Source organism: Poromitra crassiceps (assembly GCF_964638095.1).
Source record: "Poromitra crassiceps genome assembly, chromosome: 23".
Lineage (NCBI taxonomy): Eukaryota > Metazoa > Chordata > Actinopteri > Beryciformes > Melamphaidae > Poromitra > Poromitra crassiceps.
This window is the reverse complement of record NC_139639.1, coordinates 8272581-8289623: the sequence shown is the minus strand read 5'-3', so window position 1 is coordinate 8289623 and position 17043 is coordinate 8272581. Positions and strand designations below refer to the sequence as shown.

The 17043-nt window shown below is 43.3% G+C and overlaps 1 protein-coding gene across 3 annotated transcripts in view; it reads right to left on the bottom strand.

Moving 5' to 3' along the window:
• Positions 1-17043, bottom strand: part of LOC310797153 (solute carrier family 12 member 7-like) — a 42602-nt gene that overhangs the window by 15281 nt on the left and 10278 nt on the right. For all 3 annotated transcript variants that reach the window (XM_083659472.1, XM_083659473.1, XM_083659474.1), the window contains exons 2-11: positions 8221-8312; positions 6111-6242; positions 4238-4384; positions 3657-3711; positions 3087-3217; positions 2760-2896; positions 1876-1980; positions 1077-1288; positions 821-988; positions 398-496 (exon numbers count right to left, since the gene is read on the bottom strand). In XM_083659472.1, the coding sequence (XP_083515598.1) occupies positions 398-496; positions 821-988; positions 1077-1288; positions 1876-1980; positions 2760-2896; positions 3087-3217; positions 3657-3711; positions 4238-4384; positions 6111-6242; positions 8221-8312 (1278 nt within the window). The remainder of the gene's footprint in view (positions 1-397; positions 497-820; positions 989-1076; positions 1289-1875; positions 1981-2759; positions 2897-3086; positions 3218-3656; positions 3712-4237; positions 4385-6110; positions 6243-8220; positions 8313-17043) is intronic.

Genomic DNA, 17043 nt, shown 5'->3' with positions numbered 1-17043 from the left:
GTCCACCACATTTTCATATATATTCTGTTTTGCTACTCTCTATCTCTGATAGATATAATACAATGTGATTCAACCTATATCCAGTTTATGAAAGCGTTTATATTTGCTGTTCTAAACACTAGTGTCTGGTAGCTCCGACACAAAGGAAGTGATACATTTTCATTGGCAGCACCAGTAACAAGCCAACGCTTGGAATCAATATGGGAAGTACTGGGTAGTTGGCATATATATATATATATATATATATATATATATATATATATATATATATATATATATATATATATATATATATATATATATATATATATATATTCTTGATTTGATACACAAACACACACGCACACAACCAGGATATTACGCATGCGCAAGTCTAATATGCATATTATGAGGATACAGATGAAGGAGGTGGTGATGATGGCCAAAATAGTTCCTATAGGGATCGACCTCTGGGCATCTCTCAGATCGCCTGATCTATTGGAACCTGCCATTATTCCTAGAATAACACACACACACACACACACACACACACACACACACACACACAGGCACGGGCGCACACACACACAGGTTAGCTAAGAGTCATACAGAAGAAAAATGAAACAATTCACTTATCATCAAGTTACAATTAATCATATTTATGCACATTTTTGCACAGGAAAAAAAAAGTCTCAAATAGGGTTAGTGTACTAATTCTGTGTCACTTTGGACTCTTGCAGCCTTTGACACCGATGCTTTAGTGCATAAGAACATTATCTCTATATTGACATTAACATTAAACATACATTTTGATATAAGAATAGAACATTATAGAATTTACCTGTGACTGAGGGAAAATATATTCCCACCAGCAGAGTGAAGTAGGTGGCGATGTCGTTGAAGACGTAAGGCTTATAGATGTTTTTGGAGTTGTCCTCGACTTCTTCAGACTGCTGGCTTTTCTTCTCCACCAACGTTCCAGCATCACCGTAGTCACCCCACACGTTGTCTGAAGGAGAGACAGATATATGGATCATAAGATAATAATATATGGATAATAATAATAATATTAATAATAATAATAATAGATTCCACACCTTTAATGACTCCGCTCAGCAGCCCAGGTATGCCCTGTATCTCCGTCACGTTGTTTTTAATGAAGTAGTCGTCACAGGTGGCGTTGAGATGTTCGCTGTCACAGAACAGCCTCCAGAGCTTTGTGGTGTGAGTCATGTTCTCCACAACCTCTGTCTTCAGGCACTTGTCGAAGTTGTCGTTCTTAAGAGAGCGGTTCCCCAACAGACAGATTCTGTCGCAGAGAGAACGTGGTGTGGTCAGACATGAGACAGAGAACGTGGTGTGGTCAGACATGAGACAGAGAACGTGGTGTGGTCAGACATGAGACAGAAGCTATGCTGTTCAGATGTAGAGTTAGGGGTCTCTGTGGAATGGTTGGACGACAGAACTTGATGGCCTGAAGAGGGACGTCTGACTGAATCCAAGGGGAATTTTCTATTTCATGTTTGATGCAGTGGTTGATAAAACATCCTAACATAGCTTACAGATAGCTTAGCATGCTAGCATTTCCCTCATTAATGCTTCTGTGATTGTAGAACAACAATGGCAACTGTTAAGGGTGCTACGCTACGTGTATCATTTTCAAACAATCATTATATCACTGTCAAATGAATTATGATATTAATCACCGTAAACAAATGAGACCACGGTCAAGGTAGCCGCTATCTCATGCCAATGTTTTTCTTGCTAATGTTTCTCAAAATTATCATAGTTCCCATTGCTTCCTGCCACTAAGAGGATGTTGCTATTTGTATTTGTGTGAAAACATATGAATGTTTTATGATGAGAGGGAGGCGTGTCCAGCCGCTTGTGACTCACGGGAAGTTCGGTGGTTCGATGACCGTCCTGATGACTCCGGCATAAATGGCCATGATGGACAGAACCACACAGGACAGAAAGACCAGGGCGAGCTTGTTCACATACCTGCAGACACCAGGGGAAGTCTATGAGTACTGCATGTGTGTGTGTGTGTGTGTGTGTGTGTGTGTGTGTGTGTGTTTGTGTGTGTGTGTGTCTGTGTGTGTGTGTGTGTGTGTGTGTGTGTTTGTGTTTGTGTTTGTGTGTGTGTGTGTGTGTGTGTGTGTGTGTGTGTGTGTGTGTGTGTTTGTGTGCGTGCGTGCGTGCGCGCTAGGGCTACATAATTAATCGTATTTTCATCGTCATCGCAATATGAACATGCGCAATAAACACATCGCAAAGACTGCCTGAAACGCAATGAATAACAGGTGGTTTTATTTACATGCGTCATGCATTCCCACTGAGCATCTGATCATTTTGTCTTGTGTTGTAAATCCAGCGTACACCTTTCCCTTGCAACAGTGCGCTCCGCCCCTCTGCCAAAGCCCAAACACGCTGTGTGTAGTTTCAGCTAGAGTCAGTCTGTATTTCATTTCTTTCTTCAGTGGGCATAGGCTATGTTTGGGGTCTATGTTAGCATTATTAAAGCAGAAAGACATAGGAACTGTATAGCTAATATGCATACTTTAATATTTGTTTATTTATCGCAAGTCGTATCGCCATCGCTATATTGAACAATGTTATCGCACATCGCAGATTTTCCTCATATCGTGCAGGCCTACTGCAGACACGAGGGGAAGTCTATGAGTACATGCATGTGTTTGTGTGCGCTTGTGTGTGTGCACGCCCATGTGTGTGTGTGTGTGTGCGTGTGTGTGTGTGTGTGTATACATGCAAGGACTCACTTGACTCCTACAAACACCACCAGTGCCATCAGTGCCAGGCAGCAGCTGCCATAGACCCGCATGTTGTTGAGCAGTGCTGTACTTTCGTATTCCTTACTGTCCGCTACAAATATGGCTGCGTTTGGAACTATGTATGTCTGAGAGAGGAGAGATACAGGAGAGACAGGAAGAGGAAGGCGTTAGGGGAGAGAAAACAGAAAGACAAATAAGCAACAATGCCCTCTGCTATGGTGCAGATACCGAGCATTCACAAGCAGATTGTGGAACGACATGAGAACGTCAGTGGACAAACTCTGGTCTAGCAGTGGCTCAGTGTTGTGTACATACCAGCAGAATCTCGATGGTGCCCAGTATGTACATGGACCCAGCGAAGGTGGTTCCAAGGTAGAAGCAGAGACCCACGGCTCCTCCAAACTCCGGACCCAAAGACCTGGAGATCATGTAGTAGGAGCCACCGGCTTGGGAGGAAATTAATACCAGTTAGAATACTAAACAATGGATTCCTTGAGTGTTTTGATTTTGATTTTTCGTGGTTATTTTCTTTCATGGCAGGAGCACAGCTGTCATATTGTTGAGGAGGAGATGTGTAGGACCTAACCCTTAGCTTAAAGCGAAGGTTTGGAAGTTTTGAAGACTAAACAAAATAAATGGTGCGGTCCAAACTCAAAAAGTAAGATGCACGTTCCTTTTCACATAGAAACAGAAAAACGCAATAGATTTGTAATTCCTCGTATCATAAAGATGATAGATTAATAAGGTTGTTGATCAAGACCAATGACTCCATTTTCTTTCAAAACAAGTGCAAGTCAGTGGTGCATGAAACTACTGCATATACCTCCAAATTGAATGCAAGCAATTTGAGTTGAGCAGCTATGTGTTGATCATTTCATAACATACCTGGAACAACTCCGTTGGTCGCTATAGCACTCATTGATATGGCTGTCAGCAAGGTCTGCATGGAGGAGAGAGAGAACATGCAAACGGCACTGGATTATTTGTGCAAATAACGACAGTATAAATGCTAAGTATCAACGTTAAATATGGATACGCATACGGACGGAGCTTTCTGTTCGTACTCTGCGTTCATTTTGTGCGTAATACTCGCATGAAACAGAGCCGTACCAACCACACACACACTCACACATTTGACTCTCTACTGCCCACTAATGGATACCAACGTGAAAGATGCATGGAAGTATGTGGGCAGTGACATTACATTGTTTGAAACGGACGCATTTATCTTCGGACGAAAATGGAGCATAAAGCTCTATCACAACAAAAATGTCATACTGCCAGTGTAGTAATGTATTGATCGTCAATCATTTAACACTCTTATTAACACTGTGTTAACTCTGTGATTAGCTTGAGAAAGTCTTTGCTTAATAATTTTCTGACAATGTTGCAGTCTGTGGAGTTCAGGCATGATGGGATACTGCAGTAGGTTGTTGTTGTTGTTGTTGTTGTCATATGTTACTCACACAGGCGCAGCACATGACGACGATGCCGAAGGAGCCCAGGATTCCTGCTGTGCCGACAATCCAGGTGAGACGCAGGAAGAGGATCACGCCCAGGATGTTCTGCATGCACGGCAGGTAAACCCCGATAAACGTCCCCATCTGAGGGCCCTGGACCCACACGCACACACGCACACACGCACGCACACACACACACACACACACACACACACACACACACACACACACACACACACACACACACACACACACACACACACACATACACACACACACACACACACACACACACACACACACACACACACACACACACACACAGGTGAGAATCGATTGGTGAGACAGGTGAGAGATTTCCAGTGAAACACTCACCAGCTGTGGGGAGAAGTGTGCTGATGCATAGCAGGCCTGTGTGCACTATGACATACAGGCTCACCTTTGACCCCAAATCCTCCATGTTTGGGTTAAAGCCACCTTAGTGTTGTTCTCACACCAGAGGGTCGTTTGGCAAATACCATTTGTTCTCTGTCAACCAATCATTTGAGCTACACACATAAATGACACAGACACAGACACAGACACACACACACACACACACACACACACACACACACACACACACACACACACACACACACACACACACACATACACACACACACACACACACACACACACACCTACTTCCCATCCCAACAACCTAAAGTGTACCTTCAGTGCTTGTGCTTCCTTTGCTACACTCAGTTGCTTGTCTATGTAGTGCAGTGTACTGTACTTTCCTCTCTCTCTCTCTCTGGTCTCTCTCTCTCTCTCTCTCTCTCTCTCTGGTCTCTCTCTCTCTCTCTCTGGTCTCTCTCTCTCTCTCTCTCTCTCTCTCTCTGCCAGATCAGTCTCTCTCTTTCCTGTTAGTCACTCACTTCAGATTTGAACATGCCTTCGGTGCCTCTCAGAAAAAGTGCAAGTGGCAGCATGTCAAATATATTCTGACACGTATTATTAACACAGACAAAGAAGTGATTTGCAACACAGCTGCATATTTCATATTTTAATTGGTCATGTTGTACGTCAGGTACCTACCCTGATTTGACTGTCATAACTGTATCTGGCAACCAATAAAACTTAAGGTCAAAGGTTGAGGAGGGGGGTTCCTGTTGAATATTGTTCAGCGCCGTTTCAGGTTTCTAGAGAAGAGACTAATCTGACCAGTAGGTGGCAGCAGTGACACCAGGCAGCTCTGTGCCTACCTCAAGGATAGAGTTACAGTTGAGGGGATAGAGTGACTAGCCAGATGCTATCATGCCCGGCGTGTCTTTGTACGGACAAGCAGCTTGTTCTGTTGAAGGAGACCGCTCTCCTTTTCATTTCATTCCCATGAATGAGGTCAGTTAGACTCGAGACAACGGAAACTTCAGCACACCACTGATTTCAGCCCAAAATAGGATGAGGTGAGGTCAGGCAGAGAGCAATCTGGGAACCCAGAGTCTATTTGTATTTGAAAAATAGACTCTGGGAGGGACAGCCCTACTGTTTTTCCCAGCTTCCTGTACAGCACGCCTCTCCTGCCACCGTCACTTCCTCTTCCGCGTCCGTGCTCCACTGTTTACAGTCTGAATAGCAACTTGCGCCGTGACTTTCCAGTAATTTTCCACTGTTGTTGTAAGACGAGTTGACGTCTTCTATGCAGTGTGTTTATGCGTTAACGTTATTAGTGAATAGCCGAAACGGACGTGGGGAAAAAAAGCGGAAGTGACGGAAAAGCCACCGTCACTTCCTTTTCCGTGTCCATAAAGATCAAAGCATCTCTGGACTGACATTGACAAGGCTCAAAATGGTGTCTGTGCATGGAAACAGGAAACAGGAAACACTTCCTGCGTACCATGACAGTGACCTTCCGGACGCCCTCCTCGTTCTCCGCCTCCTCGTGCTCTCTGACCCCCTGTGGCAGGTTGGTGTAGTTGGCCAGCTTGTTGAGTAGAGACGACACCATGGGGTTACTGTCAATCTCCTCCTGCAGAGCGACGGAGAGAAAGAAGGAAGGGGAGAGAAGGAAGGAAGGGGAGAGAAAGAAGGGGAGAGAAAGAATGAACGAACGAACACTCAAAGTTCACAAAGACTTTCAAGATTTTTACACATTGCACAGTACAGCTACAGTCTTCTATTGTTGGCCACTGAGCAGCTCCACTACCAGTTGCTCAGGGGCAGATAGTTGCTGAGGTAGGACAGATATTTGCTGAGGTAGGACAGAGCGTTGCTGAGGTAGGACAGATAGTTGCTGAGGTAGGACAGGTAGTTGCTCAGGGACAGATAGATAGTTGCTGAGGTAGGACAGATATTTGCTGAGGTAGGACAGAGCGTTGCTGAGGTAGGACAGATAGTTGCTGAGGTAGGACAGGTAGTTGCTCAGGGACAGATAGATAGTTGCTGAGGTAGGACAGATAGTTGCTGAGGTAGGAGGACAGCGTTACTTATTCACTGTCCCCACCCACACTCTAACATCTGGCCTACCACTGGCCGAGGATTTCAAGATTTTCAGAAATGTTACTACAGCGCACGGTGCAATGATATAATCTTTTTATACTGCAGATTGTGGGTCTATTACATGATCAAACCAAAAGCTTTTCACTAAATGTATCATCAAATGTTTTAAGAATCACTACAAGAAGAATGTCAGGTATGTTTGGGGGGGAAATGGTCAGAGAAAGAAACTAGAACGACCGCAACGCGGACTTATGCCTCCGCCATGAGTTCATTCTGGAGTCCAAATCGCCATTTGAGGCAAATTGGAAGAGATTCCGTCAAGGCGCTCCGGTGATGTTGCGTTACAGAGCTTGGAAATTGGGTGTGTGAGAGGTCACAGTGACCTTGAACTTTGACCACCAAAATGTAATCAGTTCATCCTTGAGTCCAAGTCGATGTTTGAGACAAGTTTGATTAAATTCCGTCAAGGCATTCCTGAGATATCACGTTAACAAGCTTGAAAATGGCGCTCGAGAGCTCACCTTGACCTTTGACCTTTGACCACCAAAATCTAATCAGATCATCCTTGAGTCTAAGGCGATGTTTGAGGCAAATTTAATGAAATTCCGTCAAGGCATTCGTGAGATATCGCGTTAACAAGCTGGAAATGGCGTTTGAGAGGTCACAGTGACCTTGACCTTTGACTTTTGACCACCAAAATGTAATCAGTTCATCCTTGAGTCCAAGTCGATGTTTGAGACAAGTTTGATTAAATTCCGTCAAGGCATTCCTGAGATATCGCGTTAACAAGCTTGAAAATGGCGTTCAAGAGGTCACAGTGACCTTGACCTTTGACCACCAAAATCTAATCAGTTCATCCTTGAGCCTAAGTGAATGTTTAAGGCGAATCTGATTAAATTCCGTCCAAGCGTTCCTCAGATATCGCGTTAACAAGCTTGAAAATGGCGTTCGAGAGGTCACAGTGACCTTGACCTTTGACCTTTGACCACCAAAATCTAATCAGATCATCCTTGAGCCTAAGTGAATGTTTAAGGCGAATCTGATGAAATTCCGTCCAAGCGTTCCTCAGATATCGCGTTAACAAGCTTGAAAATGGCGTTCGAGAGGTCACAGTGACCTTGACCTTTGACCTTTGACCACCAAAATCTAATCAGATCATCCTTGAGCCTAAGTGAATGTTTAAGGCGAATCTGATGAAATTCCGTCCAAGCGTTCCTCAGATATCGCGTTAACAAGCTTGAAAATGGCGTTCGAGAGGTCACAGTGACCTTGACCTTTGACCTTTGACCACCAAAATCTAATCAGATCATCCATGGGGCTAAGTGAATGTTTAAGGCGAATCTGATGAAATTCCGTCCAGGCGTTCCTCAGATATCGCGTTAACAAACATCGTACGGACGTACGGACAGCCGTACGTACGTACGTACGGACGGACAACCCGGATCCATAATGCCTCCGGCCTGGCTATCGCCGGCGGAGGCATAAAAAACGTAAGTTGAAAGTCTTACCTCAAACAGGGCCATGTTCTTGCCGTCATAGAAGTGTCCTTTGTCATTGTCTGTGTTGATGAATGGACTGGACTCTCTGCGACTGTCGTCTCCTACAGGACACAAGGAGTCATAACACACAGAGTCTAGGTCTCCTACAGGACACATGGAGTCATAACACACAGAGTCTGTCATCTCCTACAGGACACATGGAGTCATAACACACAGAGTCTAGGTCTCCTACAGGACACATGGAGTCATAACACACAGAGTCTGTCATCTCCTACAGGACACATGGAGTCATAACACACAGAGTCTAGGTCTCCTACAGGACACATGGAGTCATAACACACAGAGTCTGTCGTCTCCTACAGGACACATGGAGTCATAACACACAGAGTCTGTCGTCTCCTACAGGACACATGGAGTCATAACACACAGAGTCTAGTCTCCTACAGGACACATGGAGTCATAACACACAGAGTCTAGGTCTCCTACAGGACACATGGAGTCATAACACACAGAGTCTAGGTCTCCTACAGGACACATGGAGTCATAACACACAGAGTCTGTCGTCTCCTACAGGACACATGGAGTCATAACACACAGAGTCTGTCGTCTCCTACAGGACACATGGAGTCATAACACACAGAGTCTAGTCTCCTACAGGACACATGGAGTCATAACACACAGAGTCTAGATCAGGAGTCATAACACACAGAGTCTAGCGATGGAGTCATAACACACAGAGTCTAGAGCAGGGATACTCAACTTGCTTTGCCCGGGGGCCACTTTCGTGAAATGATAGAAGGCCAGGGGCCAGATAATAAACAATCAATATACATTTTTCTGTAGCGGATTGTAGGTTTTTGGAGTGTCAGCCGGAGTTTAGTCTGACAATGTCGTGCACACCGGATAGTTAGTTAGGTTAAGTACATACATAAGTGCCTGGGTAGCGAGCAGACTGCAGTATTTGACAATTTAGCAGCTAAATCATAGATTATTGAAAGATATTCCATATTCCAGACTGAAATGCTATAACAGAAGTGGAGTATTGGCCAGAATGACATGAACATGACACTTATTCAGTGGGTATCTTGCATGTTGTGTTCAGGTTAAAAAAAAGTGGAGTATCACTGGTTTAGAGCCTTGGGTTGAATATCATAGAAGAAAGAGTAAGGATATCAGGATATCAGCCAAATGCCTACAATGCCTACAACAGATTATAGACTACCATGACATCCCCATCCTAAAGGAAGTGGATACAATCACTTCCATTCATTTAACTTAATTCATTTGGCAACTTCATTATTGACTAATTGGCCTGGATAAAATACATCTCTGAGCCCAGGACATACAACTCAAATGACTTGAGTAATTGAGTTTTTACAGTGTTTTGGCCCATTGACACTGTAAAGATTTTCTATTAACTGACTACAGCACACAGCCACAATATGGTAAACCCTCAATTGTTCAGTATTTCATGATTTAATTAGTATCTCCGTTGCAAATACAAGACAATACCAATCAAATAAGTATGCGGTTTAAAATTGCAAGCTGACACAGGGAGAGCAGCATCATGTACATGGTGTCACCTTTAGAAACAATAGGGGACAACTCTCTCCCTCTCTCCCTCCCTCTCTCTCTCTCTCTCTCTCCCTCTCTCTGAAGCACACACTCTCTCCCTCTCTCTCTCTCTCTCTCTCTCCCTCTCTCTGAGGCACACACTCTCTCCCTCTCTCTCCCTCTCTCTGAAGCACACACTCTCTCTCTCTCCCTCTCTCTCCCTCCCTCTCTCTCTCTCTCTCTCTCTCCCTCTCTCCCTCTCTCCCCCCCCCTCTCTCTCCCTCTCTCTCTCTCTCTCTATCTCTCTCTCCCTCTCTCTCTCTCTCTCTCTCTCCCTCTCTCCCTCTCCCCCCCCCCCCTCTCTCTCCCTCTCTCTCTCTCTCTATCTCTCTCTCCCTCTCTCTCTCTCTCTCTCTCTGAAGCACACACACCTCTCAGGTTACGAGGTGTATTGTGTCAGACACAGCACAGTGTTTCTGCTCAGGCTTGGCTCAAATACAACTTGATCTCACATGTTTGATACTTGAGGTGCGCTTGATTCGTCCGGCCCAAACACTTGAACAGACTCAAAAGAGGTCACATGACCAGCGGGAGAAAAATAAATCCAGCGCTACTTGTGTTTTCCAAGTGTGTGTGTTGAGTGTGCCATGTTGTATACTGTTGTTACATTTTGCTACACTAGTCTATAATATAGACTAATATAATATAATATAATATAATATAATATAATATAATATATTACATTACACTCAGAATCCAAAATCCAATAACTTGGAAAGCATTTTTGAACGTGTAATGAAGAAATGTTATACTCGTGTTGTAGGTGTGTTAGTTTGTAGCGTGACTTGCAAACTACACGTTACCTCAAATGTACAAATGTGTAGTCCACTGAATAAAGCTGAAGAGCAAAACATTTGTGTGACATCATGATGCTAGGCTGTTAGCTTTGATATCAATACAGTCATGTTATGACATCATGATGCTAGGCTGTTAGCTTTGTTATCAATACAGTCATGTTATGACATCATGATGCTAGGCTGTTGGCTTTGTTGTCAATACAGTCATGTTATGACATCATGATGCTAGGCTGTTGGCTTTGTTATCAATACAGTCATGTTATGACATCATGATGCTAGGCTGTTGGCTTTGTTGTCAATACAGTCATGTTATGACATCATGATGCAAGCTTTATCAATACAGTCATGTTATGACATCATGATGCTAGGCTGTTGGCTTTGTTATCACTACAGTCATGTTATGACATCATGATGCTAGGCTGTTGGCTTTGTTGTCAATACAGTCATGTTATGACATCATGATGCTAGGCTGTTGGCTTTGTTGTCAATACAGTCATGTTATGACATCATGATGCTAGGCTGTTGGCTTTGTTATCAATACAGTCATGTTATGACATCATGATGCTAGGCTGTTGGCTTTGTTGTCAATACAGTCATGTTATGACATCATGATGCTAGGCTGTTGGCTTTGTTATCAATACAGTCATGTTATGACATCATGATGCTAGGCTGTTGGCTTTGTTATCAATACAGTCATGTTATGACATCATGATGCTAGGCTGTTGGCTTTGTTATCACTACAGTCATGTTATGACATCATGATGCTAGGCTGTTGGCTTTGTTATCACTACAGTCATGTTATGACATCATGATGCTAGGCTGTTGGCTTTGTTATCACTACAGTCATGTTATGACATCATGATGCTAGGCTGTTGGCTTTGTTATCACTACAGTCATGTTATGACATCATGATGCAAGCTTTATCAATAGTCATGTTATGACATCATGATGCAAGCTTTATCAATAGTCATGTTATGACATCATGATGCTAGGCTGTTGGCTTTGTTATCACTACAGTCATGTTATGACATCATGATGCTAGGCTGTTGGCTTTGTTATCACTACAGTCATGTTATGACATCATGATGCAAGCTTTATCAATAGTCATGTTATGACATCATGATGCTAGGCTTTGTTATCAATGCAGTCATGTTATGACATCATGATGCTAGGCTGTTATCAATACAGTCATGTTATGACATCATGATGCTAGGCTGTTGGCTTTGTTATCAATACAGTCATGTTATGACATCATGATGCTAGGCTGTTGGCTTTGTTATCACTACAGTCATGTTATGACATCATGATGCTAGGCTGTTGGCTTTGTTATCACTACAGTCATGTTATGACATCATGATGCTAGGCTGTTGGCTTTGTTATCACTACAGTCATGTTATGACATCATGATGCTAGGCTGTTGGCTTTGTTATCACTACAGTCATGTTATGACATCATGATGCTAGGCTGGTGGCTTTGTTATCAATACAGTCATGTTATGACATCATGATGCAAGCTTTATCAATACAGTCATGTTATGACATCATGATGCAAGCTTTATCAATACAGTCATGTTATGACATCATGATGCTAGGCTGTTGGCTTTGTTATCACTACAGTCATGTTATGACATCATGATGCAAGCTTTATCAATACAGTCATGTTATGACATCATGATGCTAGGCTGTTGGCTTTGTTATCACTACAGTCATGTTATGACATCATGATGCTAGACTGTTGGCTTTGTTATCAATACAGTCATGTTATGACATCATGATGCTAGGCTGTTGGCTTTGTTATCACTACAGTCATGTTATGACATCATGATGCAAGCTTTATCAATACAGTCATGTTATGACATCATGATGCTAGGCTGTTGGCTTTGTTATCACTACAGTCATGTTATGACATCATGATGCTAGGCTGTTGGCTTTGTTATCAATACAGTCATGTTATGACATCATGATGCTAGGCTGTTGGCTTTGTTATCACTACAGTCATGTTATGACATCATGATGCTAGGCTGTTGGCTTTGTTATCAATACAGTCATGTTATGACATCATGATGCTAGGCTGTTGGCTTTGTTATCACTACAGTCATGTTATGACATCATGATGCTAGGCTGTTGGCTTTGTTATCACTACAGTCATGTTATGACATCATGATGCTAGGCTGTTGGCTTTGATGTTATGACATCATGATGCTAGGCTGTTGGCTTTGTTATCAATACAGTCATGTTATGACATCATGATGCTAGGCTGTTGGCTTTGTTATCACTACAGTCATGTTATGACATCATGATGCTAGGCTGTTGGCTTTGTTATCACTACAGTCATGTTATGACATCATGATGCTAGGCTGTTGGCTTTGTTATCACTACAGTCATGTTATGACATCATGATGCAAGCTTTATCAATAGTCATGTTATGACATCATGATGCTAGGCTTTGTTATCAATGCAGTCATGTTATGACATCATGATGCTAGGCTTTGTTATCAACAGTCATGTTATTGCTGATGAGAAATTAATTTGGTCCGCGTTGGCAGTTCTTTGGCTGGGATTCTTCAAAAACAACAAACTAACCAGCAATTAATGAGAAGGTTTTTGCAAAGGAAGCAGCAGGAAGTAGAAATGTCCTGGATGAAAGCAGCTGTGTCACGTCTCGTTTCACAAGTCATCCAGTTGATGTATTCAGACATGGCAAATAACTCAATAATGTGACATGCAGTATGTAACGCCACCAGGAGGCAGGATGTGGTGTGACAGCCACGATAACACAGAGTAATTATGCAGAAGCTAACCTGTTATTAATAGCTGGGTAAGCTCTGTGGAGCACTGTAAGCTGACTAGCAGCACAAAGGACTGAAGGTCGCACACGCACGCACGCACATGCACGCACACACACACACACACACACACACACACACACACACACACACACACACACATGAACATAGAGTACACACACACACACACACACACACACACACACACATGAACATAGAGTGATATGCCTCAATGTGTTTCTGGAATGCAAAGCATACAATCAGCATGATTGCAAGAAGGGGGTGCACACACACTTCCACATGCACACGCGCGCACATGCACGCACGCGCGCGCGCACACACACACACACACACACACACACACACACACACACACATTCAAACTCACCAGAGTGTCGGGACCCCTCCATGGTACTTCCTAAAATGCCAAGGTGTTAAGGTCCCTGGACCTTTGTGCACTATCAAGAGTCCAGTATGAAGAGCTGAACACACACACTCACACACACACCGTAAGCTGTCCAGTATGAAGAACTGAACACACACTCTCACACACCTTAACCTGCCCTGACTGACTTGGCAGAGTGGTAGCATCAACCTACAAATCTCTGTTGGCTGGACAATCTACCTGCATGTCTGACTGTCTCTATACCTCTACCTCTACCTCTCTCGCCCTCTCTCTCTCTCTCTCTCTCTCTCTTCATTTTATTCCAATAAGCAGTGTTGTTGCTGCAGCGTAGTCAGTTGAGTGATATTGAGCAGGAAGCAGGAATACCCTGCACACCGTCTCCGTCCCATAACAAAGTCACAGCAGTGCTGAGCTGTCTGCTGGACTCTGGTGTCACAAGAACACACATTAGGATTACTATGCTTGTGAGGACCTACATTCATTCCATGACCCCTAACCTTGAGCTAGACCACTGCATAACATTATAGTCTTAACCCTGACCTAACCCTAAACGCTCCCCTTAACTCTGACCCTATAACATCATATCTTAGTCTTAACCCTGACCTAGCCCTAAACACTCCCCTTAACTCTGACCCTATAACATCATATCTTAGTCTTAACCCTGACCTAGCCCTAAACACTCCCCTTAACTCTGACCCTATAACATCATATCTTAGTCTTAACCCTGACCTAACCCTAAACACTCCCCTTAACTCTGACCCTATAACATCATATCTTAGTCTTAGCCCTGACCTAACCCTAAACACTCCCCTTAACTCTGACCCTATAACATCATATCTTAGTCTTAACCCTGACCTAACCCTAAACGCTCCCCTTAACTCTTACCCTATAACATCATATCTTAGTCTTAACCCTGACCTAACCCTAAACACTCTCCTTAACTCTTACCCTATAACATCATATCTTAGTCTTAGCACTAACCTAACCCTAAACACTCCCCTTAACTCTTACCCTATAACATCATATCTTAGTCTTAACCCTGACCTAACCCTAAACGCTCCCCTTAACACTTACCCTATAACATCATATCTTAGTCTTAGCCCTGACCTAACCCTAAACGCTCCCCTTAACTCTGACCCTATAACATCATATCTTAGTCTTAACCCTGACCTAACCCTAAACGCTCCCCTTAACTCTCACCCTATAACATCATATCTTAGTCTTAACCCTGACCTAACCCTAAACACTCTCCTTAACTCTTACCCTATAACATCATATCTTAGTCTTAACCCTGACCTAACCCTAAATTAACTCTCACCCAATAACATCCTATCTTAGGCTTAACCCTGACCTAACCCTAAACGCTCCCCTTAACTGTTGAGGCAACATTGGCAGTCTTATGCAATAATAGTGTCAACCAGCAGATGTCCATATTTCCTTATGGATAGACAGTAGGGTGCACTGGAGGCTATTAGTCATTATTCAAACCATATGTGAAATAAGATATCTTAGCTAAAATATGAAAGAAATGTTGATTAGACATATGAATGTGACATAAGTCAATACTGAACACTGTTTTTAAAAGTATCTTGAGGTAATATAAATAGTGAACGTTCCCTCCTAATCTGTCCTAATTGAGATGCTGTGTAGTAGATTCACAGTCTTTGCCCAAAGGTCATTCTGGTCTCTGATGTGGCATCACTGGACCCAGGAGCAAGTGACCACTTATGCTGTGTTCACCTGCTCCTTGACCTATGGTTCTTAGCCTATGGTTTTGTGTTCTTAGCCTATGGTGTTGTGTTCTTAGCCTATGGTGTTGTGTTCTTAGCCTATGGTGTTGTGTTCTTAGCCTATGGTGTTGTGTTCTTAGCCTATGGTGTTGTGTTCTTAGCCTATGGTGTTGTGCGGTTGTGTTCTTAGCCTATGGTGTTGTGTTCTTAGCATATGGTGTTGTGCGGTTGTGTTCTTAGCCTATGGTGTTGTGCGGTTGTGTTCTTAGCCTATGGTGTTGTGTTCTTAGCCTATGGTGTTGTGTTCTTAGCATATGGTGTTGTGCGGTTGTGTTCTTAGCCTATGGTGTTGTGTTCTTAGCATATGGTGTTGTGCGGTTGTGTTCTTAGCATATGGTGTTGTGCGGTTGTGTTCTTAGCCTATGGTGTTGTGTTCTTAGCATATGGTGTTGTGCGGTTGTGTTCTTAGCCTATGGTGTTGTGTTCTTAGCATATGGTGTTGTGCGGTTGTGTTCTTAGCCTATGGTGTTGTGCGGTTGTGTTCTTAGCATATGGTGTTGTGTTCTTAGCATATGGTGTTGTGTTCTTAGCATATGGTGTTGTGCGGTTGTGTTCTTAGCATATGGTGTTGTGCGGTTGTGTTCTTAGCCTATGGTGTTGTGTTCTTAGCATATGGTGTTGTGCGGTTGTGTTCTTAGCCTATGGTGTTGTGTTCTTAGCATATGGTGTTGTGCGGTTGTGTTCTTAGCCTATGGTGTTGTGTTCTTAGCATATGGTGTTGTGCGGTTGTGTTCTTAGCCTATGATGTTGTGCGGTTGTGTTCTTAGCCTATGGTGTTGTGTTCTTAGCATATGGTGTTGTGTTCTTAGCATATGGTGTTGTGCGGTTGTGTTCTTAGCATATGGTGTTGTGCGGTTGTGTTCTTAGCCTATGGTGTTGTGTTCTTAGCATATGGTGTTGTGCGGTTGTGTTCTTAGCCTATGGTGTTGTGTTCTTAGCATATGGTGTTGTGCGGTTGTGTTCTTAGCATATGGTGTTGTGCGGTTGTGTTCTTAGCCTATGGTGTTGTGTTCTTAGCATATGGTGTTGTGCGGTTGTGTTCTTAGCCTATGATGTTGTGCGGTTGTGTTCTTAGCCTATGGTGTTGTGTTCTTAGCATATGGTGTTGTGCGGTTGTGTTCTTAGCATATGGTGTTGTGCGGTTGTGTTCTTAGCCTATGGTGTTGTGTTCTTAGCATATGGTGTTGTGCGGTTGTGTTCTTAGCATATGGTGTTGTGTTCTTAGCATATGGTGTTGTGCGGTTGTGTTCTTAGCCTATGGTGTTGTGCGGTTGTGTTCTTAGCCTATGGTGTTGTGTTCTTAGCATATGGTGTTGTGCGGTTGTGTTCTTAGCATATGGTGTTGTGCGGTTGTGTTCTTAGCCTATGGTGTTGTGTTCTTAGCATATGGTGTTGTGCGGTTGTGTTCTTAGCCTATGGTGTTGTGTTCTTAGCATATGG